This window comes from Lissotriton helveticus, chromosome 4_1 (assembly GCF_964261635.1).
Source record: "Lissotriton helveticus chromosome 4_1, aLisHel1.1, whole genome shotgun sequence".
Classification (NCBI taxonomy): Eukaryota; Metazoa; Chordata; class Amphibia; order Caudata; family Salamandridae; genus Lissotriton; species Lissotriton helveticus.
In genome coordinates this window covers 1,063,927,634-1,063,947,374 of record NC_136063.1, presented here as the reverse complement: position 1 = coordinate 1,063,947,374, position 19,741 = coordinate 1,063,927,634, and the positions used below count along the sequence as shown (strand labels likewise).

General features: G+C 44.2%; 1 protein-coding gene across 3 annotated transcripts in view; it reads left to right on the top strand.

The window, feature by feature from the left end:
- TRIO (trio Rho guanine nucleotide exchange factor) overlaps positions 1-19,741 on the top strand; it is a 4,034,553-nt gene that overhangs the window by 1,282,874 nt on the left and 2,731,938 nt on the right. For all 3 annotated transcript variants that reach the window (XM_078687660.1, XM_078687659.1, XM_078687661.1), the window contains exon 15: positions 13,531-13,697. In XM_078687660.1, coding sequence (XP_078543786.1) covers positions 13,531-13,697 — 167 coding nt within the window. The remainder of the gene's footprint in view (positions 1-13,530; positions 13,698-19,741) is intronic.

Sequence of the window (19,741 nt, the reverse complement as noted above, 5' to 3'; positions counted from 1 at the left end):
GTTGCAATGTTCATAAACCAAAGATTGTAAGAGTTATGGATATGTTATCAAACAGGCAAGAAAATACACTTAATCCCACGTCATAGTCTGTACAAGAAACTTGACCCAGCGATGCCCCATTGTTCTTATCAAGGCACATATTCTTAAGGGGGATGACACTATGAGCAAAATTAGAACAAAGCTTGGAGCTTTCAACTGCTGAACCTGTGAAGTTTCTAAAAGGATTTCCTGAGACAGAAGACGAATGTGGCTTTAAAGATATAGAAAAATACCTTGTGCTGGCAGGCAAACGAGTTGTGACTGTCACACCTTTGACAATCTTTGGTACAATGAGTTCAAGAGATAAGTCCCGCTAAGTGACCTTCCACCAAGGTCATATTCTGTGTGCGGACACACTAAAAGAGCATCCTACTTGATCAGAAGATGTGTAAATGTTTTGGATCATGCATATGTAGAGAAAGATCTATGTGAATTTGGTTGGGAAGATATTTATGGGGTGGTAAAACCTATGAGATTTCCAAAGCCTCTACCCACAGAACTTACACGTACATGTACTTGCAAAACCTGTGCTACAAAAAGTGGGCCCTGTCGAAATGCTCTTCTCAAATGTTCAACATTTTGCAAATATACCACGAGCGATTGCCCAGAGAATAAAGTGAACTATAAAAATGTGTCTGAAACAGGAGTGATGAACATTATTTTTTTCATATTCAGATCATAAACATTGTTTGGTGTATACATAAAAGGATTAAAAACCATTATTATTTGTTTCATTTATATATATGTCTCTACATCCTCTATTGTAGTGCCCAATATTGGAAAATGGCGGAAGGGTTGCTCTGAGGACTTATTTTCTGTCTCTATAAGACTACTTGACCCCAAAACCTATGTTTTGACACCAAAATGAAGTATATAGGTCTCATGGTTCCTGAAATATTATATTGTCACTGCACCACATTTGCTATTTTTAAAAACGTTGTCCAGAAAAAGGTGTCCCGGATTAGCTAAACTACTTCTCTAATGATCCAAAAAAACAAATCAAAAATGAAATCTCTGGACAACCATTTTTTTACGGAGGTATTAGGGGGCCAGGTATAGTTATGCTCCCTCCGGGGGCGGTACCCTTGACCTAGAACTTGGGCTGAGAGTTATATTCGAGAGGCGGTCTTTTCTCCTGAAACAGTCATGGATTGATTGCTGCTTTGTCTTTGCTAGTGCAGAGTTAGGCATTGGGGGTGAACCTGCCTCACCCCTTTCCACAGCGGTGATACCTTTGACTGTGTGCTTTGCCTTTTGACCCTCAGTTGTGTCTGTTGTAAGATTTTTAGCTGAGTCCTTGAATTTGTTAGAGGTTGTTTAGCCCTGGTTGTGGGGTTGCTGGCAGCCTTGTTTTGCGGAGCGAGCTTTCATCCTCCACAAATGTTTCCCGGCTTTTTCAGGAAAGATAAAAAGGCAGCAGCCACTGGATGCCTTGTGTTACCGCCAAAAGAAAGCAGGCAGTATATTGCCACTTTGTTTTGAGGACTACGCACACCTCAACAGAAAGATGGAAACTCGTTTAGACCATTTGGGCTTTTATTGAATGGAATTACCCTGGGGTTGACTTGATTAGGTAAAAATTAAAAGTAAATGAAGATATATGCAGTTGTCGCATGGTTTTGTATTTAACACCTCACTCGTCGCCACTGGGTATTCTTTGTCTCACCTTGTGATCTTGTAGAACAACACTGGACCCCATGACCTGGTGACTTTTCTGGTTGACAGCTGACCTTAAAGCTGGCAGAGACAAGCACTCGTTGGAAGTAGTGTTGTGGTGGGGAGGATTGGACAGTGAACAAGCCTCACAAGCTCCTGGGGAGGCCGCGTCCACACACCGCGATCCTTAACGCTGCGATCCTGTACTAATCGCAAAGATACCTTGCCTCAACTCGTGACTGGATCTTCGCTCTCCAAAACCTCCAGTTTGTGAGATAAGGCAGTTAGGGACAGATGGCAGAAACAGATGGCACGAATAAAAGTGATATTGTGGCTTACTGTAACTCCCTCGAGGCTTCAGACTGGCTTGCAGCTCCTTTCTACCCCCCTCCCCAGTGCGGAAATGGTGATGTTAATTGCCAAGAGAGGGTTGCAGCCTTTCCGTCGTCCTGCAGAGTCCATCACTAGATACTCTGTACTGGCCCGCTAGGAGAGAAAGCCGGCAGCCTCTTTGGAGCTGCATAAGTCGGCAACTAGCGATTCGCAGTGGAGTGGTGCCTGTTAAGCACTGACAGCAACTGTAGCAGTGATACAAGGGTCACAGCTATGAAAAAGGAGCCAGTATTTTGATTTGATTTTGGTGAAGAGCAGAGAGGCATAAAATAATGAGCAAGAGCGATGCAGCCCATGCCCCTGCTCTGCCCTGCTCGGTTCTGCTTGGCTCTGTCTTGGTCACATGTGCTTTTATGCTAAACCGCATTGCTACCAAGTGCCAACAACTAGAATCTGTTCTAAGATGAAGTACATTGAAACCAAAGACTGCAAGAGAACAATTTTTTTTAAATATATATATATATATATATATATATATATATATATATATATATATATATATATATATATATATATATATATATATATATATATATATATATATATATATATATATATTACCTACTGGCGGTCGCCATTAGGTAGTTATAGTTAGAACCTAGTTTCCATAGGAAAAGCATTTTTGGATTTGCTAATAACTTTGGTGGTGTTTGTCGAATTTTCCTGAAATTCTCCCCAGAAAAGGTCTATCCAGGTCAGCTCCTATACTGAAGATTGGGGGTGATTCGTCATGTGGGGGCTGAGAAAAAAGGGGGTCCCAAAAAGTGTTCTCTCCATGTTCATTTCCATAGGAAACTTTAGCCAAGGCTACATCCCGAACTGCCGAATGGAATTACAGGAAATTTGGCAAAAAGGTAGCGCTTGGTTCAGAAAGCGAAATTATTTTTTAAAATGGTGTAAATCCGTTCAGTAGTTGCTGAGAAATTCGAAAAATAAAAGTAAAAAATCAATTTCCATTGGAAACTTTAGCCAAGGCTACATCCCGAACTGCTGAACGGAATTACAGCAAATTTGGCAAAAAGGTAGCGCTTGGTTCAGAAAGCGATTTTCTTTTTAAATGGTGTTAATCGGTTCAGTAGTTGCTGAGAAAATCAAAAAATCAAAATATCTATCTAGCGGTGCGAACCCTCCTGACCACAAGCTTCATTCTAATTGGCTGCCAACACTCCAAACCAGGAAGTGTTGGCAGCCATCTTGTAACTCGGTAGAACCGAGTCACAAGAAAACAGTAAAAGAAAGTGAAAAATGAAGAAAAGGGCGCAGGGTAGAATCACCCTGACCCCCTAGGCCTGCTCAGGAGGTCCCACAAGGACCCTCCAAAAATGTTTTTTTTTTTTTTTAAACGTCCCAATGCGTGCTGGGTGCGCGGATCCGAAAATGTATCAGGGGCTCCCCCACTTCAATTAAATGAGCCCCCAGGGGGCCAAGTCCCGGGGTCAATCATATAATGATACCGCCACCTCCTCTGGGCTAAGTAAATTAGAAGCAGGAGGGCACACGGCCCTCCAGCAGCCCCAGGGACCACCACCACCCCGGGGCTTTGAAAATAGAGGGCGGTGCGCTTGATGACCCTGGGGACTGCCTCCCACCCAGGGCCGGCTCCTGCAATGTCCCGGGGTATCCACCCCCGGGACATTGCCATTTGCTATGACAGGGCAGGAGCATGGCTTCCACCCTGTGATAGCAAACCCTGGTTTGCTTTGTTGATGCGAAAGGAGGAAAACCTCCTCTCGCTTTACTAAAGGAAAGGAGAATTGCTTTCGGGCAAGGAAGGCTACATGTTAGCAGCTCCTGTTGCCCAAAAGCAATGTCGGCTCCCCCAGGAGGTGGGGAGCTGGCTGGACCGTGGGGGCTTTGGGGCTCCCCCATGGTCCCCAACTGAGAGGCCAGACCCCGGGTGATGGGGTCCCCGGGGCCAGAAGTGGCCTGGGAGGGGGGCCACGAGGCCCCCCTCCCATTAAAAAAAAAAAAATATGTAGATGTGGGCATGCCTTGGGGGATGGGGTCCCCAAGGCGAATGTAAATTAATGAAAGTGAACATTTTTGTTTTTCTTTCAAAAAAGTTTGGAGCCGCGGCCCCCTTGTGTGAACACGAAGGGTGTGTGGCTCTCAGCGCGGCCCTCTAGTGTGAATATGAAGGCTGTGCGTCTCTCAGCGCAGCCCCCTAGTGTTAACGCACTGGTTGCGCGGCTCTCAACGCGGCACTCGAGTACTTCTCAGGTCTTTAAAACACAGAGGGGCATATTCTCAAGGACACATTGCCGAGTTAACAGCACTTTATCACAGCCAAAATGGTGATACATTTAACGCACCATTCACAAGCTGGTGCAAACATCCCATATCACCAGTTTACCCGGCAAAAATCGCTTTTGAGATGCAGAGTAGGCGTTAACGTGCAAAAAGCACCGAACACACCACTTCGCAACTTTCTCAACAACCAGCAAGAGTGGCGAAGAGAGCACAAAATAGGCGTTAAGGTGCGTTAGCACCAGGAAGTTTACACCTGCTCTGACCTGGCGTAATGTCGGACTACAACCTGCAACATCAACGGGAGCCCAGCCCACAGCCACACCTGATCGACAACAGATGCCATGGAGCCAACTATCATGCAGCTCGGACACCCATGAGTACCTGCCATCCCCCCTGACCCGACAAACAAATGTGACAACAACCTTCCGAAATCTGGAACGTAACAAATCGGCTGATGTCGCACAATTATAACAATCAAGATGCATGTGAGGTTGGACAAATGAGAATCACAGTCATCTATGGATTTACATATAAAAAATGTATTTAAACAAAACAACAAAATAAAAGTAGGTACAGCCATGGCGTGTCATCCCTCCACAATCTGTGAATCACAGCCTGCAAGACAAAAAGCAAGATAAGATTGTGCATCATGCACCCATCAAAGGAGAGAGAGAGAGAGAAAGAGAGAAAGAGTGAGAGAGAGGAAGAGAGAGAGAGAAAGTGAGAGACAGCGGAAGAGAGAGAGAGAAAAAGTGTGAAAGAGAGAGAGTGAGAGAGAGGAAGACAGAGAGAAAGAGTGTGAGCGAGAGAAAGAGAGTGAGAGAGAGAAAGGAAGAGATGGAGAGTGAGTGCTCACACTGCGGCCAACCACGAACCAGGACATATTGCAGCCCTCAAGCTCACTCATCTGAAACATAGTATAGAATCAGTAATGGCAGAGTACATACAACTGCACATGCCTTCATCGCTGTCCCGCCCCTGCGCACCCAGGCTGCTGCACACCATCCACTCCCACTGCCGAGAGGTGTCAGCCCGCCCCTGAGCACCCAGGCTGCTGCACACCATCCACTCCCACCGCTGCGCAAACAAGCCTCTCTGCTCACCTTCTGCCACCGGCATGTGTCCAAGAGGACCCACCACGTGTTGTAGCAAGCTCCAAGGCCGGGGCCCGCGTCCTTGGCAGCCAGAAGGTCGCATATTTGATTCTGGGTCTTGATATCGCAATAGCCGAGAACATATCAATGCACCACGCCCAGGAGTCAACTTTGTATGGCGTACACGCGGTCCAGCCGAGCTCACAATTCAAGTAGGGTTTTGATTGCCAGGATGGTGTATCGAGGCCTACGCACCATCGCAGGCTGCACACCCGCTTTGCTCTGGTGGCAATAACTAGGTGGAACTCAAGTCATCGCCACGTGGCTGGAGGCCCATGTCGGGCAAAGCGCCTTGGCTACCACCAACTCTGTGTATTTCAAGTCATGGGAAAGAATGGAAATGGCCTCCAGCACGTACGCCTGGCCCTTTTCATTGGCCCGGTCACATGTCCTGTGACGCCTGTGCTGCATGAGTGTGGTGTGGGTGTAAACCAGCCGTGAGGGAGTGGCTGTGGCATGCTGAGAAATAGACCTGTGATCAGCAGATCACTACATGGAAGACCTGGGACATGCAGCGTTGTTGTTCCTTCCATGTAAGCGTAAGCGGAGTGGGCTGGCTGAAACAGGCATCCTTCACGACTCCAACAAATGGCGAGTGTGATAAAAGAAGTGTGATAAAAGCAGTGTCTGGGGACCCCATGCCCTGGAACACTGCTGTTTTTCCCTGCCTGGGAGAGTGTGGCAGGTATTGTAAACTTTATTCCTTGCCCACACTCACCCGGGCAGGGAGCACAACTTTGCTCTCACCCTCCGGGAGAACGGAAAAATGCCACTCCCATCTAGGCAAGAGCAAAGTAACAGTTGGCCCACGCCGCACACAAGATGGTTGCTGGTGGGGGAGCAGACTGGGGTTACAGAGACCTTCGGGCTCCACCTGTGGCACCCAACTCAGAAGAAAAAAAGATGGGGGTGCCATAGGTGGGCACCGGGGTACCCAATATTAAAAAGAAAATGGCTGACTCCCGCCAGGGTCAGGCCCCTTGCCCTAACCCCACACCAAGCACAGCTGAAGGTTATGTACAACGTGGTGGACTTCTTCAGGAATCTTGGGCATGTGAACCTTTTGTTTGTGGATGTGTTAGAGTGCTTCAATGTTCCCACAATAGGTGGCATTTGACGGAGAGCCCAAAGAGGATTAGCTATTTTGGTTTGTGACACAAATCTGTTTAAAATTATAGCTCTCTCTGTTATGTTATGTTAAATGGTTTTATACCGCGCACGGACACCAATTGGTTTCATGGCGCTCAGAGACAAACATAACAGAGGGACTGAGGGTTCAATTATGGGCTAACTGGAAAAGATGAGTTTTTAGGAGTTTACGGAAGCAAAAGTAATCAGGGCAAAGTCGGATTGTGGCGGGAAGGGAATTCCAAGTAGAGGGGGCGAGAAACGAAAAACAGGAGCCACCAAGTTTTTTACCATTAAACCTTGGGATGATTAAGAGGTTGTGGTCAGAGGAACGCAAGTTCCTAGACGGGATGTAACGCTTGAGACTGCGTGAAGTAAAAGCAGGAACAAGACCAATTAATGACTTGAAAACAGTGCATCCCAGTTTGAAAGTACAACGATAGGCTACCGGGAGCCAATGTAATCTCCTCAACAGGGGCGAGACATGTTGGTGTTTTGGCTGTTGAAAAACTAGTCTCGCCGCCTGATTTTGCACCAGCTGGAGCCGATGGAGATGGTAAGCAGGAATCCCAGCATAAAGAGAATTAGCGTAATCTATACGGGAGATGACACGAGTACAAGAGCCTCTGTGGTGAGGAACCTGCAGATTTTGCCAATTCTGCGCAGATGGTAAAAGCAAGCAGAAGTGACGGCGTTGATTTGAGGTCTCATAGACAAATCGCTGGAAATGATCACGCCAAGGCTCCTCACAGTATCGACAGGACAGGGTGGGGGGCCAAGAGATTGGGGCCAGAAGCTGGAGTCCCAGGGGTCGGAGGGCCCTCCTGTCAGAACAAGCTCTGTTTTACTGGGATTGAGCTTAAGCATAAGGGTATTCGGGTTCCATGGGTTGTGGTTACACAAAATTTAATTTTTTTCTGATAAATTTTTATAACTCTGTGGTCAATATGGGCTGTCAAATTTCACCATTATTTAAGGTATTGACTAGCCTAGAGACCGGAGCTCATCATTGGTTGCAGAATTTTAACATTATACTTGGAGACGATTTTAATGCTAAGATAGCTCAAATCTGCCTCGACGAGAATCCTTTTGGGAGGGAAGTGTATTCCAACTACTCATATGGAGTAGATGAAAGAGGATGCCGGCTGTGAGAAGTTGGCCTGGTATATGATGTCCACAGTTCTGTGGGCACCTTGTATCAGTCCAAACAATCCCTTATGGTGGTGGTTGTAAGTCAACCTTATAGACAAGCTATCCTAGGGGTAGCATGGACCAAGCAGCCTTAAAGGCTTAACTCAAGAGGGCATGTGAAGCCAGCTGTTTTACCATATGCAATCCTGTAATATCAAATGAAAGGACACCACACAAGTTATATATTGTAAAAATATATGTATTTATTCTCAGAATAATCCCCACTACTCTTTATGAGCAATGAAGCACAAGCGTTTAAACAAAAGCACAATATAACATATGAAAGTTGCACAATTATGGATGAGGCTGGTGGCCACTCAAACCATAGATCAAAAACGTGGTATAACAATCACTATTCGATCAGTGGTAAGGCCCAGGGCCTTGGGAATCGCTTGGACTACACTGGACTAACAGCAGTTAGGACGGGAGTAGCCCGCGGGATTCGGGTGCAGTGCCTAAAGCACACGCATGCACCAATGCAAAGTCAATGGTGCGTAAAAGTTATCGAGTTACAGTTTTAAGAGTCTTCCGACTGAACTAGAAGGACAAAACTTTAGACTTAGACACTAGAGGTGTAAACCACTACAGGAGCACCGGCGTTCAAGAGTTACCTCACCCACAGGAAGCGGGTGCACAGGTGCAAAGATGTGTCGGGTTTCGTCACGCAGTTCTATGGTGCCTGGAGATGAAGATGCTGCAGGCGTCCAGAAGAGAAGTGTCCGGTGTGATCCAAGGGTGGATTGAAGATGTAGAGTACCTGAAAGCAGATGGGACAGAGTCTGGGTCACTAACCAGGAACCAGGAAGGAACCAGGCGATGTCGGGCGCAGTCAGGTGCTTGTCGTGAAGCTTGTCTCCGCTGCCACGTGGACTCTGGGGCACCGAGAATGTCCTGGAGTGGATCACGGGCTGTCCCACGAAGGCTCTCGCTGTCGGCGTTGTCGGCTTCCGGATCAGAGTCAACAAACCTTGGCAAAGGCAACCCACACAGGATTCGAAGATCGCTTCTTACTCGGACCAGCAAGGTCAGAGCGGGTGCTCCTTTTCAGGGGAGCGAGGGCCAGTCTGGAGCAACCAGACCAGCTGTGCAAATTCAAAGGTTCGTCGGTTCTGGGGCCACTAGCCAACGGGCAAGCGACCGGACCAACGCATCGAGCAGGAAAATGCAAAAGGGCCCCACGCAGCACTCGGTGAGTGTGGCGGGGTGAGCTTCGGTGCAAAAGCTGCTCGGGGCTGGAGCTTCTCAAACTCCAATGCACAGCTTCGAGGGAGCCTCGGGAGCTGCACGGTCAGTGCTTCGTAGTTTTTCCAAGATGGCCGCTCCCACGCTTCAGGTCGCATCCACGGGTCTCAGCTCTGCATAGACTGTGGATCGGGCTGTTGGAATGCAGGAACGCTGGCTCTTGTCGATCTCTGTCGCTCGAGTTCCGGCGGGAACTGCAACAAAGCAAACGTCGAGGTGCTGGATGGTGCCTGTTTGCCCAGGGTGGTCACTCCTTGACGACAAGGGAGATTCTTCAGTCTTCCACGTCGAGTGGGATGTCAAAGGGTCCAGAGTTTCATTTCATAAGTTTCAGTCAGGATAATCTGATGTGCATCTGCACAGCTCCTACCTTTATTCCAAATCAAGGGGCTGGATTACCTGCTAGGTCCCTCCTATGGGTGGGACCCAGGAAGGGGGTGGTTACACCCCTTTCCCTTTGTCCAGTTTCGCGCCAGAGCTGGGGTTGGAGTGCCCCAGAACCGGTTTGACTGGATTTTGCCTGGGAGTGTCTATTTTCTTTCAACCCTCCCTGCTATAATCCTCTATCTCCTGTCTGGGGTGGTGTGACACCTCCCTGTAACAGGAAACCCTTTGTCCAGGCCTCCCCTGCCAAGTTTCGGTCAGCAGCAGGAGGTCAGACTCGTGTCTGTGGCAGCAGCATCCATTTTGTGATGCTGGGGCTCTGGTTAGGATTAACCGCGTTTTAAGTAAAGTAACATGTCTTCTCCCTCTAGAAGAGTGGAATGTTACCCCCGTCGCCAGAACTGGCGAGGGGGTAGTATTCCAAAGTGTATGACACCAAACACAACATGTTTTGATAAAGCCAAACCAAAGTTAGCAATAACCGCGAGGATTATAATGCACTTTAGAGTATACGGTATGGCAGTATCACTGGAACAGCAGTAAGGAAATGGTTCTGAAAGCTGCAGACAGGCTCAGCTCATGCTAGAGCACCATCTCACATAAAACCAAGCACTCTGCCTCCAGGATTGTTAAGGCCTGCCATAGGAGTGACTGATAGGCATATATGTGTCCAGATATAGGTTTAGATATAGGTATACTATATCTAAGCAAGGGGTGTTTACACCACCTTGCCCCAGCTGAGTGATCAGCCAGTTGTGTCGATTTAAGTACCAGCCAGGGGTGGCAAAAGATTTGCTGCAGCCCCTGGTAGGCCTTGGATGCACCTATGCCCTGGGCACCTATAGTGCACTGTATAGGGGCTGATAAGGTGTCCAGTACCAAATTGGTGATGTACCTAGGGTACATGGAGTCCATTTAAAGAGAGCAGATAGCCTGGGACCCTGATTAGCAGGATCCCAGGCCAACTAAGTCGAAAACCAGCTAAACACTAGGCAAAAAAATCTGGGGTAACCATAGTTAGGTATCCACCCTCCTACACCGGCTGATAAGAGTCATCGGGTAGACCGATTTAATAGATTTAGGTTCTGTAGCAGAGCAAGGCTTTAGCCATAAACCCACCTTTATAGGGTGGGGAAAGGGGTCAACTATTGATTTTACATTTTTCTCAAGGTAAATGGAAGAGATTATTCAATCATGACACGTCCTACACAACTGCTACAGTAATTATAACCATATAGTTTTTCAAATATTAATACCTCAGGGGGAGAAGTAAGAGCAAGAGACCCAGGTTTGACTGGTCTGAGCACCAAAGATAAGGGGTGCAGAATCAGATGGCGTAATATACTGATCCTGAGCTATTTAAGTCTCTAGTTATTGCCAGCTTGGACCTGCTTTTGGACCCACTGCTTATGAACGACCCTTCTCCCTAGGAGGGTTTGGAGGCCTTTGAGTCCCTTAATAAAACACCTAATCGGATCGTGAAGAGTCTTTCTGCCCCAGGAAGGCAGAGAAAAATTGGGTGGTTCGACCACGATTGCAGACGAGCAAATAAGTGTCTTAGAGAGACTCTTAATGCAAGGCCAAAACTTAATGCAGATGTCATTCAGGCCAGAGCAAACTATAAGCTGGCCATACAGTTTAGGAAGCAAATCCTAAAGTGAAAAACATGTGACAGATTAATGAATGCCTGTGCCAAGGGCGACTCCTGGGGCTTTTGGGAGATAGTTAATGGTAAAAACTCACTGCTAGATGCCACTGAGGACATAGGTATTAATATCACACCAGAACAGTGGTTAAATCATTTTTCTGATATTTATTTAGAAGACTCAAGTGGGCCTATTGCAAAGGGTGAGGATTTAATTGAGTTCCCTCTAGCCGTAATATTTGAGTTGGAGGAGGTATGGAAATCTATCAAGATCTCTCCTGCCATTAGGTTCTGGGCCCTGATGGGATCCCTATGGACCTATATAAATCAAACATCTTATTATGGGTTACACTATTGACTAACTTTCTTAATGCCACTGCAGCTAGAGGTATTCCTAAGGAGTGGAAGTCTGCTATAATTGTACCGGTCTTTCAAAAACTGGACCGTCAGAACCCTAGCTGCTATAGGCCTATCTCCTTGTTAAATCTAATCATAAAGGTGGCTGGAAGTGTTATTTTGGGGGGAATTGAGGAATGGGCCCAAATTAAAAATATTCTTACTCCTGTTCAATAAGGTTTTAGGAAGGGCAAGGAAGCAATGGAACTATGCCTCAATCTAGAGCTGCTGATTGGAAAATACATGCTGACAAAGAATAGCACTATCCATCTAGCTTTCATTGACCTAAGTAACGCCTTTGACCGAATTCATAGACCTAAGATGTGGTCTTTATTAGTGGATATGGGATTGCCTAAAACCTTTTTGGATTTTTTAGGCGCCATGTACTCCAACATAGCCGCTACTGTCAGGTTAGGCCAGGACGGGGAGTGTACGGATCCCCTCAGTTTCCTGAGAGGTGTTAGGCAAGGGTGCGTACTGGTACCTCTTTTATTTTTATTGTACATTAATGGATTGAATCAGTTTTCGACTTCCAATGGAAAGGATATGCACAGGGTTAACTTTGCTTTTGTCCCTTCTCTGCTATATGCAGATGACACATTGTTATCCCGCACAGCTAATAGTCTTAGGTGGATTTGTTTGTAATTTTTATGAATGATATTAACCGGGACACCAATATCTCTAAAACCCATTTAATGATTTGTGGGAAGGTAATCTCTAAAGTTAGGCCTCTAAATATTAAGGGCAGAGTAATTTCGCGAGTTAGTCCTTTTCCATATTTGGGTGTTTTGATAAACATTGTAATTGGAGCCCTTGTATGTCTGATAGAGGCTAATGGTTTAACCAAGCTTGTGGTGCCCTTTTTAAATTTCCTGCGACAATTGGAAACAAACCCATAGTTACTCTGCTTCAAATTTACAGGATGAAATGCCTGCCTGTACTTACCTACGGCGTAGCTATCTGGGGCTATCAGAATGGTACACAAACACAGAGGAAAGAGAACCGGTTTTCGTGAAAATTGCTTAGGGTGGGCACACTAGCCCAAGTACTCTTATTCATGACGAACTGGGTTTGGGGTTTGTAGAAGATTTTGTAAAATTAGCCCCACTTCTCTTATGGATCTGTTTGGTGTGGGGGACCATACAGGTTTTAATAGGGAAGTAATCCAGGATTGTCTTGACTGTGATCTGGGGCATAAGTTACCATGGCTGGCTTATATGAGAGATTTGGCAATTAAACTGGAACATCCTGAATTGAACTATACTCTCAGTCCATTGTTAAAGTTGACGGGAAAAGAATGAAAGATGAGTTTTTTAGTCATGGAAATGAGGGAAACCAGGGCCCTGGAGAAACCGAATATGAGAACTTGCAAGATAATAAAATCCAATTGTGGACTGGAGTCTTATCTTATGAAGTAGATCATGTCACCCATCCCCCCCACCCCGGGCAATATGATTGTAATTCTAATTTTAACCTGTCCATGTAATGTCACCACACTGCAAGAGTTTGGATTGTTTGGTATTATTCTGCCTGACGTACCACTACCCGCGCAAGAGCTATTTGCTCCCATCCCAAGATCAAGGTTTTTTTTTTTATCAGTTCAGGCCTGCCTTTCTACAGTTACAGATGTTGTGTTGACAGAGCCAACTATTATAGCTGCTGTTGTCGTGCAGAAAAAGTAATTTACACTTGAATTCTTCTATTTATATGTAAATATCTAAATATATGCACTGAAAGTAGGACTTTTTTATATCGGCTTTAAGATCATATATTTATACAATTTTTTAACTAATGTATATTTATTTATAGCTTTCCTGTTTTTTTGATGAGTGCTATATCGTGTTTTTAACTTGTACTTTTAGGATTATTAATTGATAATCAAATAAGGATTTTTTTATTGAATTGATCTAACTAGTAATACACTTTCATAATAACTTTACATGGATTAGTTGAGCAGCTTCCCTTAATGTCCTCAGAAAATATTTGTCTGTGCACATAGGTTGGAAATGCCTTAATATTTACAATTTTTAACCTACTCATGCTTGCTTTCAGGAGTGGAACTTCTCTGTGACAGGGATGTGGACATGGCATCGAGAGTTCAGGACTTACTTGAGTTTCTCCATGAGAAGCAGCAGGAGCTTGATTTAGCTGGGGAACAGCATCGGAAGCACTTGGAGCAATGTGTACAACTGCGCCACCTACAGGCTGAAGTCAAACAGGTATAAGAAGCATAATAACAAACATGCATCTTCTAGAAAGAAGGGACATTGTACCGTAACACTTACCCCCCTTGTGTTGCAGCCCCAAATTGCTTTACTTATGATATTTGTTAATGTTCAGTTTTGATGTTGTGCGGGAAGCCCTGGAGAAGTATGCTCCATATTTGTATGCATGTCTTATGGATATAGTTGTAGGCAAAATAATGTGAATATATGGGCACAAGCTGCATATACAAACCAATAGGGTTATGGAGTGAGACTTAATTGGATACATGTTTTGGTAAAAGGCAGGTCTTGGCTTCTCTTTTTTTAATGGTTGATGATGAGCATTAATCTCTTTAGGAGTATGTGCAGAAACTTGCATGTCTGTACGGAGTGTGAGCTTCCACCATTATTTCTTTGAATGGTAATCTTTGGGACTTTCTTGATTTAAGGTTTTACCTTTGCTTGTATTTCCAAAGTTTGCTTTGTAGGAAGTCTGGTTTGATTCCTGTATATTGCGTATTGTGCAGTACAAAGCGCTTTGATAGGATATTCTTATTCCCACTGATAACAAGTGTGGTGCTTTGAGAATAGAGGTTAGCATTTGCCATTTCTTTAGGTTAAGGACTTCTCTGGATACCACATTCTGAATTCTCTACAGCTTGACAATTTTTCTGGGAGTCTAATGTAGAGGCCATTTGCAAAGTCCAAGTGGGACATCACTAGAGTTAGTGATGTTTGTGTCAGTTGTGATAGACTTAGGTAGGGGGAGATCTTTTAAAACATTCTCATTATATTTCATGGATCTCTTGTCAATTTGTTGATGTAGGATAGAAGTGAGAGGTTGGCGTCTGTAACTGTACCAAGGGATTCTATTGTAAAGATGAAACACTCCAGAAGTAGTTTAGAAGAGGTTTATTAACCCAACAGGGAGGCAAGTCATTATTAACCCAACAGGGAGGCAAGTCATCCACATCCAAGACCTTGTGAACAACTGACTGACCAAGTAACATTCTATAGTGACATGGATGCATTCTCGAGAAAGAATGCATATACTTAAAGTCATAGATACAACAGATTCACTTTCTTCTGTGTTGCTAGAGGATGCCCCATTTCTATGGTTCAGGAGGATAGAGGGATGATATTTTTCCATGATCTTCAGGTGAGTACTTGACTATTTGAAGAGTTAAGTTTGAGATCATTTTATACATATATTGTTCCACTACCATAAGACATTTGGCAAGCCTTGTTGAGTCTTTAATTCAGTCTGGTTTCAGTTTTAAGGTGAACAAAGTGTCTGCTGGAAAGTTGTAGGCTGCGAGGTTGAATTCGTTAACAGTGGAGCTTTGTAAACAGTAAAAAGCAGTGCTGTTTGGTGAGCCTTGCTGGATATCCATTTGGCCGGTGTATGGTGATTCGTTGAAACTATGTGTTTTCAGGTTGGACTCTATCTTTCAGGTAGGGTAATATCCAGTTTAACTCAGATCCCTACATTCCATTTTGATTTAGTCTTTGGGTACCAGTTGGTGGTCGGTTGTTTCAAATGCTGGAATTAGGTCAATGTAGGAGTAGAGCAGCAATCACATTGTTGTCACTTGAGTACTTGAAGTCATCCCAGATGCGTAATAGATCTATTTCAAGTGTGATTTGTTTAATAAAGGCTGAGATCTCGAAGTAAGCTGCCTTTTCAATGAGTTTAACTACAAAGGTCCCATTGTTTAGTAGTCTGTAGTTGGCTGTGTCAGCATTTCTAAGTATTTGTTTAAAATAGGATATTTTAGATCGCTTAGTAATTTGCCTATTTGGTATAGTTGGAGTTGGTGATATTTTTACACTCTTTTGGCAGGATTTCAGGAGAATGTTTTTGACTATATTTAAGGGATAAGGATCTGCTGTTTTGGCCTTAGATTAGGTTCTTTTTTCCTTGTTAAAAGATGGAAAGAGCGCAGTTCATTGTGTGTACTCCTAGAATCCCATTTAGGCAGGGTAATTGGTGGTGGGCTATCATCGCTTGCCTTTGAGAGAAAGTAAAATTTACAGAAATATTTCAGATGGGCACTATGATAAGTCATTGATATTATGTTCGATGTTGACTTTATCCTTAAGCATGTGTGTTTCCTGCAAACTTTTTCAAGGATAATTTTTCTGTTTTTTTTAAAGTTTGATATCTGAGGTGAACTGTCCTGTCCTCCTTCTGTTAGCTGAAAACTGGGTTTTGAGAGGGACTGCCAAACTCAATGTGTCCATTTAGCCACTTTTGAAATTATTGTACGGACTGAGATTTCCAGGTCCAAGGGGATTGAAACAGTTTTTCTTATAAAGAGTTTAACTTAAGCTACCTCATTATACTAATAACTGTAGTTGTATTAAGATTTATAGGTGCTTGGATTGGCGAAGGTAAGTTGAGAATGAAGTAGACAATGTGGTGGTGATGGCGTGGGATTACCAGCTCAGGGTATTTTCTATTACTGATACTCACCTGGGCCCCTTAAATTTACACACCTTGTACCGGTAATCTCTGATTTTTTCCTTTCTGCCTATCAGTGATTATAACTAATAATTGTACACCATAACGTACCAATTCCTTGTCACTTTTATCCTAACCACAAAGGTAAATTGGGATCAAGGTGTTAGAATAATAGGTAGTATGACATTTCAACTTTATCAATAAATAACCACAGACTCGGGAAAGTTTTAAACACTTTAGCTATGCAATATTCTGTGAGTCAGGTGCCACAACAATGAGATTAGGGATTTTGCCAGTAAGAAAATACCTATTGAAGCATAAATCTTGCAGGACTTTAAGAAAATGCCTTTAGACACTGGTACCTGGGAAGGGTGAAAAAGGGAAAACGGTAAAAGGACATACCACACAGATTATATTTACCTAGAATGGTGCGAGGACCAACCCTGACCACGAGCTGGGACAAGAAAAGGCTCCCGACTAATCAGGTGCCCACAGGACAGGACAGGTGCAGGAGAGGACAGGCAATCTCCGCTAAGTGCAACGCCAGTGTCACACCCCTCTCTATGGCTACTCTTGGACCCCGACTGGGTAGATCGATTCTTCTCCCTCAGAAAACTCCTGATTCTTCTGTCAGAGTGCTCGACTAGCACTCTGCTCTCAATTCTCCTTCAGCATACGTTGGGTCAGTGACGGGTTTTTGACAAGTCGGAGAATCTAACTAACTAAGCCTACCTTAGTTATACCATTTCCAGGGACGTGTACCACCCCCCAATGTTGCGAACATGTGTATTCCCTTAATTTGATTGGTCAGAAAGACAGGGAGAGTTCCTCACACCATACTAGTATGAGATAATTTCTATTCGATATAGTTGATCAAGTTCCCGCCCATAATTTACTTTCCCATGCTTTTATTCCACCCTGAAATATTTGCTTCAAATCATATACAATATATTAAATACAGTCCATATTTATTCCTCTCATGGGGTCACACGGTCAGGTTCCCAGGAACATTGCGAGTAAGTCAGGACTTTGGCTGTAATTCAATGTCAGTGGCTTCAAGGTTTTCTGTGATCATCTGCGCAGACGCAGCCTTTTCAAAATGGAGTTTGGGACCCCCTTCAGGTCCAAATTCAAGCTAATAATAAAATCAAATAAAATAAAATGTTAGAATACAAAAATAAATGAATGCACTGTATACCACTTATTTCTACTCTAACCGCATTACTTTACTTTAACTATAGTATTAGTAATTAAGCAGAACATACAAAGTTTAGTTTGAGCAGGAGCATGTGCATTAATATGTGAAGCATGAAGCGGCCATCTTTGGCACTAATGCGCAGCTTCAAAGAGTTCCCACCAAAAGCATAGATACGTCACACTACATAGGTGTAGGAGACGCATGTGCAGAAAGATTCCCGCGTTTTCGGCGGCCATATTAGGACACTCGGGTTACTGTCAGTAAAAGCACATAGGTAAGCTTCCCCTAGATACTAAAATGTTGTGTAAAGCAATTATTAGTAAATACAAAACATGCTGATTAATAAGTTACATGTTATTTCGAGATGATTGAAAATGAGCAAGTTTCTTTACATATGAAATCTTGCTCCATCAGTGGTTACGTCATATAATGAGGTGTTTGGTATGACTCATTTTAGATTTGTAGATGTGAATATTGCTTCAAGGGTATGGAATGCTGAGTGGGTGGGTCCCATGACCACATGGTGGAGGTCAAATGTTTCATAGGTGAGTAGGCATGATGTATGACATAGTGGTGGCTTAGCAAACGATATATTTAGCTTGCCTAGACTACAGAAGTTTGTCTAGGCAAATGTAAATAATTTTGAAATTTTGAAAATGTTGAAATGAAAATAAAAACCTTCGGAATCAATGAAAAGAAGGTACACACCAGCTAAATAAAAAGCGGTTGTGAGCTGAACTAGAGCCCTGGCATTCTTGTTTGTTGATACTATATATATTGTCCAGCCAGGACTCGTAGGACAAAACCCTCCTAGTGATAAAAGAATCTCCATTATAGGCAGGTGGCGCGGTATTTAAAATCGGTTTCGTTTTTGCTAAATGCTGCAGTGCTTCCGGCAATCAAGATCTCAGCCTCTGCGATGCCGCCACACAGCTGGGCCCAAGCAGGGATGGCGGCTAAAACATAGGATGACTGCAGTGGCCGGCAAAGTGGTGTGGTGCATGGAGCTCAGCTGCAGTGTAGGGTTGATGTGGAGGGCACTGAAGCTGCCCCGTCGCTTGGGATCTGAGTTTGTCTACTGTGGCAGTTGTCAGGGAATCGATTTTTGCATGTTGTCATCCTTAGAGTCACTTATAGTTTCGTTTTCTAGATGTAATAAGAACGCAAGTTTCCAACAGCATGTGGAGCTTCTCTGCCTTTTTGAAAGGCTCTATTTATCTACATTTCAGGGGGTGGGGGGGTGCGGTGGGGAGTCAGACATGTTCTGGATAGTGTATCTTTGCCCCTTAGCTGTTCACACAGACCTTTCTCTCCCCCCTCGCACACACTGTCAAGAAAAGAGCAGGGAGATGCAGCCATGCAGGAAAACGTGTTATCACTGATTGTCCAACAAGAGCTTGCAGCACACAGGAAAGCTCATCACAGCGAGGACTTTTTAAACACCCTGCATGGCTCTTTATTTCATGAGAGCGCGCTGGAACCAGGGCCAAGTCAGCAGTTGTTGGGCAGGGGTGTGTGCAGCTCAGATAATGCAGAGGAAGAGTAGATATAACAAGTATTCGCAGAGCCAAAAGCTCTCCCCTCTGGGACAGCTTTTACATTTAGCAACCAAGTGGGGGATGTATAACGTGGGAGGAGGGTTGGATAACTGCCTGATTTGAAAAAAGCACTAGAAAGCGGACTGTGCTGAATGCTTCATGGGACTTTTAGGTCCAGATTGCAGAGAGGGTATAGGTGTGAGGGGGTGTGGAAGGAGTAAGAAAAAGACACAAAAGGAGGGTAATGGAACACGAGACAGTGGGAAGAAGGGAAAAGCAAGAAAAAGGACAAAAGGGAAGAAGGAGAGAAAGAACATGAACCATATATTCGCAAAACTGTATTTGGGGAGGATTAGCTGTGAGTAACTACTTTTTACCAGATTAGTGCCCTTCCATTTCTGGTGCTTTACAACAGTTTTAAGCTCTTTTAAGAGTTTCACATTGCTCAAATTGCTATAATTTCTCATATTTATATATTTCCCTCATCTTCATTGCTTCATTTTGCTTGCGAGAAAATGTCACTCATAGTTGTTGAATGTCACTCATAATTACACTGAAAAGTTGAAAATGACGCACATTGCCACTGTATACAGGACTCTGGTCACATTTTTGGGTAAATATGCTAGAGGTTGCAAACAAGTCAACCCTGATACCTCTGTACTTGTATATTATTATTGCAACAAGAACAATTGATGGACAGAATACAGAACAATGTCATACATTCACCCCAGTACAGAGATCTGGGCCTAAATCCTTAATTTATTTGCTCCCTATGCCATTCCAGTTTGAACCCAGCCATATGCAAATCAGTCTTGATTTGCATATCACCAAGTCTAAACTGGGGTGGCATGGTGAGCAA